At 35.9% G+C, this 16942-nt stretch overlaps 1 protein-coding gene across 2 annotated transcripts; it reads left to right on the top strand.

Moving 5' to 3' along the window:
• The first annotated feature begins 14752 nt into the window (after positions 1 to 14752).
• Positions 14753 to 16904, top strand: LOC144699973 (remorin 1.4-like). 2 transcript variants are annotated; one of them, XM_078571324.1, is made up of 5 exons: positions 14753 to 15036; positions 16103 to 16138; positions 16217 to 16304; positions 16381 to 16462; positions 16542 to 16904. In XM_078571324.1, exons 1-5 carry the CDS (start codon positions 14931 to 14933, stop codon positions 16740 to 16742), a joined length of 513 nt encoding a protein of 170 aa, XP_078427450.1. In that variant the 5' UTR covers positions 14753 to 14930; the 3' UTR covers positions 16743 to 16904. The 2 variants fall into 2 exon arrangements, with proteins under 2 accessions (XP_078427450.1, XP_078427449.1); XM_078571323.1 differs by having other exon boundaries at positions 14755 to 15066.
• The last annotated feature ends 38 nt before the right edge of the window (positions 16905 to 16942 follow it).

Below are 16942 nucleotides of genomic sequence, written 5' to 3' on the forward strand. Positions count from 1 at the left end.
AATGTTCTTGTACTCCAAGAGCTAAGGATTGAAGGAGTGTTATTCAGATCAAGACACATCAAGAAAATCCACAAATCGACTCTTACACATAACGACAAGGTTAGTGTGATCTTCATATTTTTCCAACTCACGTAGTTGTCCTTTTTCCTAGGTTATCATCACCGATAGCCTTCGTTTCAACTATAAGCAAGCCACCTCCAACTGCACTATTTGATGCATATCTGCCTCCATCTTCATTGCTCTGACAATGGTAAAATCATCATCACTCGCCCACACTCCACTACTTGTCCACAGGTATCTGCAATTGTCGACATCACAACCAGCATGCTATCTCTTCAGTCCATTCCACTCACTCACATCCATCACCATCAACCATCATCTAGTGCTCCCAAGGCCCAAACAAAGGTACTTAAATTAGAGCTACTTATTATTTTATTGTAAATTATACTAAAATTCTCAAAAGTACTATGTTAGATTTGAATAAATTAGGTTAATTAAGATAATTATCTTATAATCATCTTAGAATTATTTTGAATTGAATCTCACTAGTTTTCTTTTATTAATTTAGATTAAATTACTAAAATAGAAATTGGAATTAAAGCCAATATTCACTTATTGAAGACTTTCTCTATGTGGATTTGACCCTTAATGTATGCCCGTAAGGAAAATCATAAATTTTGTTGCATAAACCAGAAGCCTTAAATGCCATTTTTAACCCTAATTTCTGGTTCATTACCTCTAGGAATATGTATTTTTTTAATTAATGATTATGATGGCCCAACAATTTTTATTGGCCAAACTTATTAATTATCTATATGAACATATAAATTTATTAATTATGGATTGGTTTACCCAATCAATAGGTTGACTTTCCAGCCCATAGGGTGCCAAGCTACACCTCATGTTCGAAAAGTTAAATAGGTACACTGACTCTCTCATAGAACCTTTACCATCATCTCTTACCATGCATGTATAAACATTGGTCCACTTGATTTAAAAAAAAAAAAATCTTATGTGATAGTCAACTATAGAACCTTAATTCATCATTCTACTTAGTACTGATGCCTGGAGAATCATTGAAGAACTCTTCTCTATTAGTTTTACTATCTCGGCCAAGGAATTCATTGCATCATGTTATTTGAGTTGAGTCATCTTATACCAAGGGAAAAATACCGTATTGACAACTCAATCATCTCCATGAACTTGTTGGTGCATATAAGCAAAAATGGTTAAAATACTATGAATAATAACTCATAGTGATGGAAATCTGTAGCCGACAAGCCAATCACAAATTCCACATCTTTTCATTTTTCATTAATATGATGTATTAATTAGAATGCATGTGTGATGTTGATAATGAAGTCCATGAATACATGATTAGACTAGTGATCTTATTTGAAGTATACTAATCATGAATACATAATTAGAATGCATGATATGGAGATCACTAGTCTTAAAGCATGTGTTCTAAATATTCTTATTTGAAGTATACTCCAGAAGGACATCAAAGAATTCATATAGAATTGCACTATCTAGCATCACTCATATGAGCATCAAGTGGATGAGTTACTATGTGTACGCTATAATCGATAATAGATAGGTCCATGAGTGAGTCGATACATAACCCTTTGTATCTTCTAGAGCACGAGTTGTAGCTTGGCACCCAACGAACTAGAGACAGCCTATCGATTGGGCTAAATCAATCCAACATTAATTAATCTATATGATGACATTGTTATTTAATTTTAAAGGGCAAAAGGCTATTAGGCCATTAAATCATTAACTAGACTAATACATGGGCCTAGACGGTCCCCTGCAATTGGTCTTTTTGGATGTCAAATAATGCACTTAGTGTTTGGGAGTTTTTATGAAAAATACCCAGTAAGTATAATTAGAGAAAGCCCTAAACAAAATTCACTGAGGCCAAAAAAACTTCAGGGCTCTTACCTTTCTTCTCCTTTCTCCCCTTAGCTCCTCTCCATCGCTGATGCGATCGAGCCAACATAACAATGATAAAAGAGTGAGAACAAAGCTTGTCACACTGAAGGAAGAGATTCACCATGCCATTGACCGCATGTATCTAAGAAATCACAGCTTCGATCCGTGCCCAAGGTATTAGATTCATCATTTTAATGTTTCCATTGTGATTACATGAATAGTTTTTTGCTATGAATTGTTCTTCGTTTTCATCCAAATCAAGGCTGTATAACCCAACATATGGATCATAGTTGAAACACAATCATTTATTCACAAGTAGTATTTTGTGTCTCCTATCTATGGAGCACTGTAGAATTGTGACACAAGTCAACCTACTTTATAATAAGACATTCATGAATTCATATGGATCAATTCCCTGATCTATTTTCCCTAAAGAGGACCCACTATGTGTCCTTAATGTCTCCACACTAATGGATACATGATCACATTATAATCATATGAGAGGGACCATATAGTTTTATTCTATTTGGACCTTCTGATGTCCATAGTTTGAACGCGCGCTTAAATACTAGTGATGTTTGAATTATGATCGCATCATATTACACTTGGCCCTAAAATATATTCATGAACTTCATTGTAAGCATCACATTTTCATTATATCAATATATTGTGTCAATAAATATTAAAAGATATGTGGAATATGTGATTGACTATCTGATAAACTAGAATTTGGGTTAAATAAGTCGTTTTAATGCTCTGATGTATGCAACAATATTCATAAAATATTTCTTACTTAGAATAGAGTAAGGGTCGAATCCATAAGGAGCAGGTAAGGAGAGAGTAACTTTTTATTCTAATATATTATAAAATAATTTTTTTATGATTTTATATTTTTCTAGATGTTTACTATTTTCTAAAGAGCAAATCAATGAAGTGAAAGAAAAGCAGTCAAAACTATTTTAAATAAATGAAATAAATATCTATGTTGTTTCTACTAAGTTCTAATGATTTATTGTGATTTTAAAAAAAAAAATTGGTATTTTTTTGGGCAATAAATAATTTTTGAGGATAAGTAAACCTTAGATCGCCCTTCCTGTAGTGAAATTGTGGCAGAAATGAGTAGTGGACAAAAACACAGTAACTTTTGCTACATGAGGATTTTTTAGTGTCATTTGATTTGTTGGAAAGCGTGAAGTCTAGGATATCCTTTGGAATATTTGCTTATAAAAATATTGAGAAATTTAAAATCAAATATTCAGGAGATCACACAAACCTTCTTGTCACATCCCCCAAGGTCCAAGCCGTGCTTTTTCTTCACGAATCTGGATAACCCTTGGACTCTCTCTCCCGCACTCTTGTACAACAAGAATGGCTCCAATAAATAAGATGCACTACACCTCCAACAATAATATGTGATACAAAGAGAGGGTGAAGAGAATAAATAAAAGTGCCCTAACTCTCCCAGCCATTGGATTTGATTCCGCGGGTTTGGAGGGCTAAGATTTCTTCTATTTCCAACCTAGACATGTTCTCTCCTTTCCAAATTTGAAAACAGGCATTTCAAGTTCAAATTGTGGGTTAGTTTCATAATTCTTGTCTTTGTTTGACCCGGTCCTTTAGGAAGTTTAAATGGGCTTGTCGAGTAGGTTTCTGATGAATTGGGCATGTTATTAATATCTATTAGATGGCTTAGGTTTCTACCTTCTTCCCTTTTTATCTCAAATTCCCCATTGTATTTACCTAAGTCCTGTTTTTCAAATAAAACTCCAAGAAGATGTGAGAAATTCATTTGACTCTAAGGGGTCAACTAGGGTTAGTATCAAACGTCAATAAAATATATAAAAATAAAGCTTAGGAAAATAGGTCATAATTGTCTCATTTTATCCTTAAATGGTGAATAATGATGGTGAAAATCTAAAAATATGTGTAAAAATATGAGTATAAAATCATATTTTATAGATCTAATTTGATGTTATCACTGGCGTGGACATTTAAGTTTTTTCATTATCACACTCATATTAAATCTCTCTAATGGGATGTTCGCAAAATGGTTCATCTCCAAAACTTACATGAATTATTGTACTTGTATGGTTATTACAAAGGTGTCATGTGGAAGATAGGAAATTTGATGTAACATGACAGACGCCGGGATCGAACGGCTCATGTTACACCACAGGGAGGGCGATGACAATCATATTATGTAGTGGAGACGACTAATGTGGACGTAATGCGAGTGATGATGATGCAACGATGAAATCACTAAGAAGTACAAATCTGGTGTTGACGGACACCAACGACCATTAGGTTACGGTAAGTGCGATCTGTAAATCCACTAGGGTCCCGATGATCCAGACGTCGGGTTGAAGGCCAACGGTGCGAGCTCAGTTACTGCCACTTTTGCGAGCACCGTTCGAAGCGCCAACAAAGATCGTGCCAATAGAAATCTATTCCCACTAACGTTTTCCTATCTATCACTAACCTAATCCCATCGGTGGAGACACGCTCGGGAGGCACTAAAAGAAATAATTGAACACTTAAAAGGGATGAAGTGTGAGTGTACCCAATTCGTGACGCCTGGGCTGGCTTTCATTTGAGTGACAGCGAGTCTGGCAGGCGACCCCTAGAGAGCAATCGCGACAGCGGTGGCGGGCACTGGCGGTGGCGGTGGCGGTGCAAGGCTGCGGCTGGCTGCCACGGCGACGGCTAGGGGCAGCGGCTGGTGGTCGCGATGGCAGCTGGCAGCCATGGCGGCGGCTGTCGTTCATGGATGCGGTTGCGCCCGTGACTGTTGTTGGCGCTGGTGGCCGGAAGAGCACGATTGCGACCGCAATTACGGTTGCAGCTGCAGTCGCAGATGCGGCCGACGGCTGCGTCTGGCGGCTGCGGTCACAATTACGGCCGCGGCTAGTGGCCAGAAGGCCGCGACTGGTAGCCAGAAGGTTGCGACTGGTGGCCGGAAGGCTGCAGTTGCGGCTGGGGGCTGCGTCTACGGCTAGTGGCTGGGAGGCCGCGATAGTGGCGCGATCAGCTGCGGTGACAGCAGTGGCAGGAAGGACGACATCAATGGTGGTGGAATTCCGGGGAAGACGGCAGTGGTGGTGATTTTTGGCAATGGTGGCGGCGGTTTCTGCCAAACTATTGGGTTTTTTCTCTCTATCTATTTTTGTAGTGGCATTTTTTGTAAATATGATGAAAACGAATAACACTAAAAAATCAGAAAAAATACTAAAAAATCACATTTGCTTCAATCTTTCTTCTCTTCTCTCTTCCTATGGGCTGGGCCCACCTTTTATAGGGGCAAATACGGGCCTTCCCCCTTAGAAATAAAGGGGAGAAGGGCCAATTAAAAGTAATTTGGGCCCCCTAATAGGAGAGAGACACACACTAACATGCCCACATATGGGCTAACACACACGCAGACGTGTAGGTCTGTACAGCGGTCCAAACACGTACGAACAAACAAAAACAAACACATACGCAGCCGACATACATGGCCTACTAAACAAGGAAAATGCAAGGAAAGATAACGTCAAACCTTTATGGCATGTTGATGAGGCTGGGTCTCACGCGTGAGCCCTCGCTCGACCAACTGGTTCGACAGGGTCTTCGAAGCACGATGGTCCCCCATCAAAATTGACTAATGAAGTGTGAATCAATTATAAAGCTTATGAACCACGGTTGTGGCATAATCTATTAACATTTTCCAGTTGTGATCCTATTATGTTATTTCATTTTAATTCATAGATGGTTACCCAAAACTAATTTTTTTAATATGCAGGGAAGATGAAGAATGGGGCAGATGACTAGAATGTAGAGATGAAGGGGTCTGTTCATTGTCCTCTTTTGTTTTTTTGCACGGGACTGACATTAAGGTAATGACATGATCAGATTGCCTTCTAGGCGGGCCAGTGGATGCATCTGGATCCATGAGTGTTCTATTAAAAATTCATATCAAAAAGTTGATTTTGTATGGACCTTTTAGGAATATTAAATAATAATGGACCATCCTTTGAAATTTTAATATGAAATGAATGGATCATATGCCTTTGCAATGATAACATGTAACTACACACCAAGTAGAAAACAAGGGTCAATTAAGAATCACATTCCACATATTAGATGTAAATGAAAAAATATGTATAACAAGATATAGATAGATGTACTATTAAATATTTATTTATTGTATATTTCATAATTAATTTTATTTTTTGATTAATTTTAAATATTTAATATCAATAATATAGGAGAAATTCAGGTATAATGAAGACTAAGGAACGTTAACTAATAATAATATAGCATTTAAAGGTATTTTTGAATTTTTTAAATGTGGGGATGCATGTATTTGATAGATGGAAAGTTTAACAACGTAAGAATTATATAATGTTAAGAGGAGAGAATAAGGTAATAACTTAGTTTTAGGAAAATAAAATATATTATATAAAAGGTATCACATTATTTTATATTAATTTATATAATAATGAGAGATTAGATATTTTAGATACGTAATAATAATGATTTAACTGTATTTTTAGATATAATTCTCGTGATTTTATAAAGCTAGTCACGAAATTAAACTGAGAAATTTAAGGAAAGATAAAAAGTCATAAGATTTATATAATAAATATTTGAATTAATAAGGTAAATGGGATATATACCTCCTCCCAAGGATATTTCTGCTGGTTCACTAATGTGTAGTCACCAAGTTGAGTTAATTTCTTTGAGTCATGCAAATTTTAAGTGGTGTGAAAATGTGGTTAACAACTACATGGCCCCATCGCCTCGCCTTCTCTCAAGAATTCAGTTAATACAAGCCATATGATTCTGATTGAATAGCCAAAATATTAAGTATTCATTTGAATGCAAAATTTATTTATTTCTTTTCATAGTGATAGACTGCTAATATTTTTCACAGTATGAAAAATGTATGTGATTCAGACCATGTACTTGTACTCTCTGGTAATTACGCTCCAGGTAGAAAAATAATGTCAATTGAATGATTTTACAAGAAACTGATGTCAAAATTTTGGGATTTGCCCTTGAGATTTTTCTCCACTCATCTCTATAGTTCTGGATCGTCTGGGACATGGATGATGTACAGGATGGGACAAAGATCATCCAGTTCAAATTTGGAAATGAGTGCAGGGACGCAGACGAGATGGTTTTTCGTCTGAGACCTCTAGACGGGACAGTTTTTCATCTGAGACATCCAGAAGGGATGGTTTTTTTCGTCAGAGTGGATGAAAACTGTCCCAACCGGAGATTTCGGGATGAATTTCCATCTCTATTTTTGTCCCACCTCGTGGATGGGATGATTTTTTCATCTTGGGATGCAAATACCGTCCGTACGCATCCCTGCACTCTCTAGTTCCAAATTGTCCAAGACATGGACAATGGATGGGACAGGATGAAGATCGTCATGTCCGACATTCGGAATCAGTGCAGGGATGCAGACGGGACGGTTTTTTCGTCTGAGACCTCTTGACGGGATGCTTTTATCGTCCTAGTAAACGAAAACTGTGCCCGAAGGTCTTGAGATGAATTTCCATTCAGTTTTCATCCAACCTCGCGAATAGGACATGGACGATGGATGGGATGGGATGAAGATCATCCCATCCAATGTTTGAAATCAGTGTAGGGATGCAGACGCGATGGTTTTTTTGTTCGAGACCTTTGGACAGGATGATTTTTTCTTCTGAGTGGACGAAACCCGTCCTGTCCGAAGGTCTTGGGATGAATTTCAGTCCAATTTTTGTCCACCCTCAGGGACAAGACAATTTTTTCATCCTGGTGCAAAAAAACCATCCGTCCACGTCCCTTCACAATACTCATCTCCTTGTTTGCCAACCTAAAAATTGCAACAAAAATGGTTAATGTTTGACCAAATATCCTTGTTGATTAATCTCAATTCCTCCATATAAGAATTGATTTTATAAACTGAAATGATTAATTAAATATCAACCTACAATGATGTCAGACTAGCTTTAATCCATTAGTGGATGATTGTTTTTACAGTATGTAAAAGGCTGACCTCATGATCAATATTTTAACGATATGGATTTCTGGGGTTCAAGTAATTTCTGAAATCCAGGTACCCATGATCCAGGTTATTTCTGGGTTTCACATTCCACACTAAGTCAATTACATTTTTAAAAGCTAGATAGCATGCTCCACATATTGAAATCCTGATGTGTTCTCACACATCCAAACTTTAGGGCATTTTAGTCTTTTTAATTCAGACTTAGTCTAAAATATGTATCAGATACTGTACCTTAATTATATTACTATAAATATAGTCAAATAAATAAATCAATGTACAAGGAAGCATGAAATTAATTTGTATTTTTTAGTCTGAAAATAGTAGAAGTTAAAAAAAACATGTACATTTTTTATTGTTTACTATATAAACACATTTATTTGTATTGTGAATATTTTTAAGATTAAGTGTTAATTAATTATATAATAAATTATTATTTACATATAATATATATTATAAAAATTTTCCTTAATCAACGGTCACGAAATTTGTAGGGGAGAGTATAATAGATGGATCTTGTTGATATTTGTGAAAAGGATAACCACATTAGAAACATAAAATGCCTTATATCATGAGTAATTCTAGTTATGATTTGGGCCATAGACCATCCACCCATGGGGTTTCCTGTTTCCTCCAGGATTTAGAGTCTTCTCCTAGACAGCATTCGCTTCCATCAACGCTGAAAAAATGCAGTCATCGAAATCGGCTGCATCGATCATTCGCAAAAAATGTCTTATTCCATACGTGTCATGCGCCCCTGGAGGTTATGTTAACATAAGTGAAGCAATTTCTGCTGCACAGTTGTGTTTTAGTTGAAAGCCAGAAAATAATAATTGATAGATCATAGAGAATGCAATATGTGGGTGGTGGATATTGTAGACACATAGAGTAGGTGGAGGTTTCAATCTGCCCGTGACAACGATAGGTATTACCGGCGTGTGTAATGGGTAGTGGTAAGCGGGAGCAGTATTGGGAAACTTTGGTGGTCAAAGGCAGCAGACAAGGGAACCAGAGCATGATGGAGGGGATTTGACCACCAAAGTTCAAAAGTACGAATCACTCTCTCCCAGATTCTTATCATATTGAACATTAAAATTTATATTGTTAATGGATCAGTCCATGTGTAGGAAATAATGAGGTGTGATATTTAATAACTTAAATTAAATTTATTGATCAAATCAAATTTATTAATACAATATTTAACCAGTTACATAGGAAATAATGCAGCTTGTGTCATCAAACAAATCTTGAACTTGTAGGTATTATGCATTGACCTTACTGTCAAAGGTCACCTATACTCTTAAACATGAAAAAAATTTCGTCAATAAATTGATTTAATTCACACAAAATTAGAATCATTTATTTAGTGACATAAATTTGACATGAGGTGTTCTTAACATATATTCATAGTTTTCTAATGTTTGATTAAGGTCGTGATGTATTCAAATGATTTCAACATCCCTTTTTATTCTTCAAATCATGAAAGCAGGTAATATAAATCTATGGAGTAGCCTTTAATCTGAAAAGGATCCATGTCGGCTGTTATGCAGAATAAAATAAATGAATTATAAAAATTTTTACTTTAGTTAAAAATCATGCAGATAAAAAGCATATAGTTAGATTTTTAACCTTTGACTCCATCTAGCTCTAACATCAACATTAAAGTTTTATTTATATAATATTTTAATACGTAAAAATGGTATTAGGACCTTTCCATTTGAAGCTATGCACAACATTCATTTCCTAAAATGCCTGTTGTGGATGGAATTTCGTGGAAAAAATAGTTAATTATCAGTACATTTTAGTTCAAATGCTCAAGTATGTATTTTTATAAGTGTTCATAGTTGATTTGTCCAAGTCAATCCTAAATAAATCGGCTTGACATCATAATATTTATTAGTGTCAGGAATTATGGATATGAAGATAAGAGAGTTCATATGGTTCAGTCTATGACTCTTGCACGTGCATTAAATGACTACCTTCATGTGTATGATGACATCACATGTTTGACAATCTGGTCGATGACATGACAAGTTAGGACTCAAGATTTTGTGACACATCAATAAAAACGTACTATAAATATTATTAATATTTAAGTATATTCATCTATTTTAGGCTCAATAAAATAATCCATTAATTCAGATATAGATATTTAAGGTTGGTAGAAATTTTCACATGGGCCGTCACTTACCGAGTTAAACAAGATGACCTGTGGGAAATTTTCTACCAACCTTAAATATTTATATCCGAATAAATGTATTATTTTATAGAGCCTAATATAGATGAATATACTTAAATATTTCTAATAATTTCTAACAAGAAATTATGTATCGTCCAGAATTTTCAGAGTGAAAATCACAGAAGAACTACAACTGGTTTCACCTTAATGGATTGTGAAATTAGTGGCAGGTTTTTAATTATTTCCCTTCATAATCAAACCTGTTATTTTACATGCATAATGTTTATGTTTTGACATTACATATTCTCGCTTTTCACTTTTGAAGCCAATATAGGTGTATTGAGTACTAATTTCAGAGTACATGTTTTATATCTGTGCAGGTGAAAATGACACTACAAAGAGAGAGAAAGAGATGTCACATTTTGCAGAAATCTAAAAGCTAGTTTTTAGAAAAATTACAATGCCATACTTTTTATAGCATCATCCCAGGTCCATGAGATTAAGAATCATATATTTTGCTGCAAGATTTTAGAAGTACCAATGAGGATAGCATTATCACTTAGAATTATTGACATCGATAATCTTGGGCTGAATATTATCACTTTGAAAGTTTTGCTTACATTTTTAAAAAAAATTTATAGCATCCATTAAAATACACAGCATCCAGACCTTCAACATTTGATTTAGGATTATACAAGTTGCACAGATGATATTATTGTGACTTTGGATTCACGACGTCAGGAACCTTGGCTAAATATCATCAATTGAGGAATTTTGTATCAAATATGTGATACTCATAAAAATCCATATCATCTAGAATCATTCTATTCAAACACGATTGAAGAAATTACAAGAAAAAATGAGAACGTTATGAAATATTAGAGAAACAAAATAGCCGACTTGAGGAATGATTTAGGGAATATCCACGCAACGATTCATTAGTAATTTACAATTACTTGATATTTATGTGATTATGTGATATTTACGATTATATGATATTTACAGGCAATAGAATGATGAAACATTGAGAAAAATAACAGTGAGATTGCATATGAAGAATCTTGATTTCCCTTTGAACCTATGAAAAATACTTGAATTCCTTCATTTTCATTTCCTCAAATGCATAATACTGATGAAACTTGGAGAATATAAAGAATTTTTGCAAAGACCGAAATTCATTTAAAAGAAAGTGTTGTGCAATAAATATAACAGATTACTACTATATTATAACAAAAACTTTGTTAGAATGCAGTGGAGAGAGAGGATTATACACCATCTATCTTTTTTTTAATCAATGTTCATATTCAAATGGTGTTGATTTGTGTTGCATTATTGTCTTGTAGATTTGTGCTTATCGCCAATAGCACCAATAGATCATCATGCAAGTCTGATTTGATATCTGAAATTTGATATTAAGATTTTTTTTTTTTGACAGAGAAATGTAAAATAATGTCACAAGTTTATCATCCAGTCATGCATATTCAATACAATATCTGATATCAATGAAAATAACTCAACGGTAGATCATTGATACTTATCCTAACTACTAGACTCACCTAAAAACTGGTTAAATATAAATAGTTATTAATTGAAATATAAATAGAATATATCCATATTAGTTTATTTTCTGCGTGGTTCCTAAAAAACATCATAAAAATAAATGCTAGGGGCTGATTAAAATTTTAAGAATTTGAATAAATAAAAAATGTGTTACCTGTTATCATAATGTCATAGATAAAAAGTTGGGGCATGGTTATTCAACAATTTAGGAGTTATATAACATGAAAATAAAATAATGATATTGTCAATGAATATATATTACATAATTTAAAATGTGTTTTTTATTTAATATATCTTTTAGCAAATTTTTTTGTTTATATAAAAAATATTTAAAATAAATAGAATAAAATAGATGAAATATAAGCTTAGGTTTGTATATTTCTTGTTTCATGGGCTCACGTACAATAAAATGAATGGCGGTGACCATCTGACAAAAAAAATGAGTGATTATGTACAGTTACTGGTTCAATTAGTATAAATAATTCTAATAGGAAATTTAATATCCAAGAGAAAAAAAAACTAAAACTAAAATATTTATGCAATACACGGAAGAAGACCAAATTGAGATCAATAAAATAAAACCAGTGCTCTCACAAGCATCTGGAGAGTAGTTAATTAAGAGAATGGCAAATGAACGAAATCACACCACAAAAATGTGTCCATTTATTTATTAAGATATTTGAAATAAACATATATTATTGTGATATTTTTTAGAAAAAAAACTAATCAGCAACCTAAATTATGACTTATTTGTATGATTTTTTAGTATGATAATTTAAACTGCGGGGTAAAGTTAAATTTAAGATTAACCTAAAAAGATGATTAACAACTCAAAACTGTTGCGATATTTTTTGTCAGAATCTAACAGTCCATTGAAATTTATTTGGCTGGGACCCCATATAAAATAAATAAAATAATGATGCATCACCGTCATATAAATAGTGGGAAGCGGGTTGAAAGTCCATTGTTGGTTTATTTTATTGAATGAAATAATTTACTATAAATTTCCATGAGTTTTTGTGCCAATCAAGTCCATTGGAACTTCTTTGGATGAAGATATTTTTACTGAATCAGTTTTAAAAAAACTGACAGGCTTTATCTAAAAACAGAAAATAACATAATATCAATTTTAAGATAAATTTACGTTTTCAGAAAGATGAAATATAGAAGAGGAAATCCTAAATTCAAATAGCTCAATTTATAATTTCAGTATTAAAATAATTCATTGGGACAGACTTAGGCCAAATTTTCATCAGTATATACCTGGCGTTATTATAAAGCATAAATATGCAGAAAACTCAAATCAACGATGTATACCGAAGATATTTAGAAATTATGCATGAATAATTTATCAGGATAATATCAACTTGCATGTATTTATGGAAGAAGTAAGAATAATTTAGCAGTAGTACGCTGAACATAAAAGGTGAAAGAGTGCAATCTTTTGTGGATTAGCCATAAAATTTAAAATCTAAGTATTCCCACAAAATAAAAGGGGTGTTTTGAAGCTTCAGTATCGTTAATGAGAATACTACATTCCCTAGTGATTTGCAAGCTGAACATACAAAAAATGAGCCGATAACTTTTTTTCACCTAATCGAAAAACATGTCTAAAAACCACAAAAGATTTTCAATGGGAATGTAATAAATGAACAACTTGCATATGTTTGATGGCACAACTATAAAGAAATCAAATAACCAATCAGGGGAACTACATGTGTCCATGGAGTAGATCAGCATTAAAGACACATTCCCCAAAATAAATAGAAAACTCCGTAAATCTCAGGAACTATAGGGATTTTCAACCTGAATCTTGGGAATAATCAGTGGTTCAATTACTAGTAACGAAGTGAACATTCAGAGAAACAAATGATATATGTTTTCCTCCATTTTATGCACTCGCGAAAGAAACATACATACGCAACAGAAGATCGAGAAGACTTCCCCTGAACCCAATTAATACGATAAAGTCATCGAACTCAACGGCTCATCATTCTCCAATTATTCTGCCATTCAGACTTCCTGCCATATTTCTGCTGGTTGATCCAAAGTGCAGCCTTATAAATACCTGAAAACTATTAATGCCCGGTTAATGTTTGATCCATGCCACTAGGATTATTTTCCCAAAACAATACTCCTCCCACGTCACATGGCGACAACACTACCATAGCACATGCCCTTATTAAGTGTCTAAGTTATTTTCTCTCTCTCTCTCTCTCTTTCTTTCTCTCTCTGTCTCTCTCTGTGTGTGTCTCTCTCTAGGACGTGTCTCTCTCTCTCCATGCAATCATTGTGACATGCCAGAGCATCGCTGGGTGGTCAGAAGCACGTTGTGCAAGTTGGCATTTAAATGGCATGACCATCTGTCATCTCTCTCTCTAACTTACACCCATTCTCCACCTGCCTCGCTGTCACCTAATGGAGACCCACCTCTCTCTGCAGATGAGACAAGCCCGGAATCGCTCTGAAGGGACCATCCCTTTGACAGTTAACGAAAAAATGGGAACCCGAGGTTTAATTCTTGAAGAAATTCTTTATTGGGGAGCTTCCTTTAAAAGATTCGAAGATTGGACACTGAACACATTTGCCAGTAAGTGTATAGAAAAAAAATATCCTCGTATGGTTTGTTGTTGAAATGTATATCGAAACACTTGGCCGTTTCTCAGAGGAGAATCTTAGCCGCTGCCACGTCGGATAATGACGTTCCGGAATCTTCTGGAGGACAAAAATGAATATAGAAAATATTTTTTTTACTCATTTAGAAACAAAGACGGAGAATTGTAACATGGAATTTAAAATGACGAAGGATGCCACGTCATTCGCCACGTAGGAGAGAGTATTCGAAATGTGACAGCTGTCCGTTTCCGGCTTACTGTGGGCGGCGCAGTGGATGGCCTTATCGAGGTTTGACGACGTTAAATCTAACGGCTCCGTTTGAGGTGGGGCCCACGGCCCCGGTGGCATTTTGCATCTACCAGCCAGCTGCCAGGCACGATCTTTATTGAGAGTACGGGACTATATAATCTTCACGCAGACCACATTTAGCTGTCTTATCACTCACTGTTCGTCGGGATTAAGCTCGAGTCGCTGTCTTGTTCAATCTCTTCTTCTATCTCTCTTTGGTGATTTCTGGAATCTCTACGGTTGTAAGGACTCGAAGATCTAGGGCGAGAGTCGTCTAGTTTTGATTTGGCGGAGCCGTCGAACGGTGAAGTTTAGATGGGGGAAGGAGAAACGAAGGATTTGCAGGCTCCGGCTTCGTCTGCTGAGCTCGAGGCGACTAAGGATGTGTCCGTGATTCCTACCCCGGTTGAAGAGAAACCAGGCAAGACCGAGGCACCCACCGCCGCTGCGGGTAGATTTTTTGTTCTCTTTTGGCGTTTTAGCTGGTTGTTTCTTCAGAAATCACTATTTTTTTGCTTTTTTTTTCTTGTAAAGTTGTTCTGTTTAAGCATGTACTGGTTTTCTCGGCTTGTTTTTATACATCTTCTCTTGTTTGGGGTGGGCGAACGCTTTTGTGATGTATATTCATGATTGTTTATGGTGGTTTGAATACGATTTGTGGGTTTGAATGCATCTTCAGGAGTATCCAAGATGGACTTGGATGGTGAAGTCTTAGTCTTTCTAGTTTTTTTTTTCTGTAGAAATTACTTTATTATTATTATGTTTTCTTCTAAAGGTTTTCTGCTTTTGCATGCCCTAGCTTTCTCGACATGCGTTTGCTGTTTTTTTCTTTATGGGGAAAGATGTTATGAACGATTCACTGTGCGAGTTCAGTAGATAAACCATCGCGAGGCAACATCTCTGTGGTAAGACGTTGTTTCGTGATGGTTAATGTTCATTTTTTGCGATTTGTGTTTAGTTGTATTTCAAGGAGGAGTTCTTAGTTTATTTAATTTGACTACTTGGGGAGGAAACGATATTATCCGCGCAGGGTTTCTTATTTCTGACACTTTTCCATTCTTTAACGTGCTCTTGAGCGGAACATATTGTTATTTGCGTGGCTCTTCATTCCCCAGCAGTTATTCATCAGCCAGTCTTCAGGGTTTTGCCAGTATCTTGCTTCCATCCGTTGTTGCCGATTCCAAATTGCAAGAGCGGAGAATTCGACGACAAAGATTAAGGGTTTCCTCATTGAGATTCTTGGTAACAATAAATAGCATCTGGAGTCAAAAATAGACTTCTTCCGGGTCATTCTTTTTAGAGGCGAGTGGAAAATCAAGATTCAGGCCCGCTTCTTTTAGTAATCCATTGCATTTCTGAAGTACGCATTTTCTTAGTAATTTCAACGTTGACAGCAATTTTTTGCTAAACTCGTGGGGCTATGATTTCTTTTCTTCCCTTGCTGTATCCTCTCCTCAAATTCGCTAAAGTTAATTTTTTTTTTCCAGCTGCTGAAGACAAAGCCTCGGATTCCAGCGACAGAGGTTAGTCGAATTGCTTCAAAACTCTTCCACAACAGGGAAAAGAGAACTCGTCTGACGTCATACCTTCTTCTATCTCAGACGCTGCTCTGGCACGCGTGGAAACCGAGAAGAGGATATCCTTAGCCAAGGCATGGGAAGAGAACGAGAAGACCATCATCGAGAACAGGTTAAACCCCTTCCACAACCTCTCATTCGTACATACATACTTACTTAAATACCCTTTAATTGTCATCACCGACCAGATCTCACAAGGAGCTGTCGGCCATTACCTCATGGGAAAACACAAAGAAGGCTGGGGTGGACGCGGAGCTGAAGAAATACGAGGTGGGCTTCGTTCGTCTCATTTATACACGCTAAAGGTCGGATTTTTTCTCACCGGGATCTCTCTCGGTGCTTCTATCAGGAATATCTGGAGAAGAAGAAGGCGGAATATGCAGAGAAAATGAAGAACAAGGTGGCCCAGATCCATAAGGATGCAGAAGAGAAGAGGGCCGCCGTGGAAGCGAAGAAGGGGCAAGCTCTCCTTCACGCCGAGGAGCAGGCCGCTAAGTTCCGCGAGAAGGGCTTCGTCCCCAAGAAGATTCTCGTCTGCTTTGGTAGCTAAAAAAAACCTTACTACTGCAGTAGAATGAACTCGCAATGAATAAGGGACAGTGATGATTCTCTGTGTGTCGTGTCTCCCTGTAAATTCCCAGTTTTCTCTGATTCCTTTCATGACAATTTCCTTTGTAAATCTGCTTTCGGACTTGGCCGTGATTTGTGTGAATTCAGCCTTCGTGACACGGCACATTCGCTTTCTGCTGG

Source organism: Wolffia australiana, chromosome 2, assembly GCF_029677425.1.
Source record: "Wolffia australiana isolate 7733 chromosome 2, ASM2967742v1".
NCBI classification, from domain to species: domain Eukaryota; kingdom Viridiplantae; phylum Streptophyta; class Magnoliopsida; order Alismatales; family Araceae; genus Wolffia; species Wolffia australiana.

What these genes read in the sequence shown, in the direction of transcription:
- LOC144699973 (XM_078571323.1), top strand. Translation starts at nt 14,931, where the DNA reads ATGGGGGAAGGAGAAACGAAGGATTTGCAGGCTCCGGCTTCGTCTGCT. An exon ending in CTCGGATTCCAGCGACAGAG is followed by an intron (nt 16,139 to 16,216) that starts GTTAGTCGAATT and finishes CTTCTATCTCAG; the next exon opens with ACGCTGCTCTGGCACGCGTG. An exon ending in AAGACCATCATCGAGAACAG is followed by an intron (nt 16,305 to 16,380) that starts GTTAAACCCCTT and finishes ATCACCGACCAG; the next exon opens with ATCTCACAAGGAGCTGTCGG.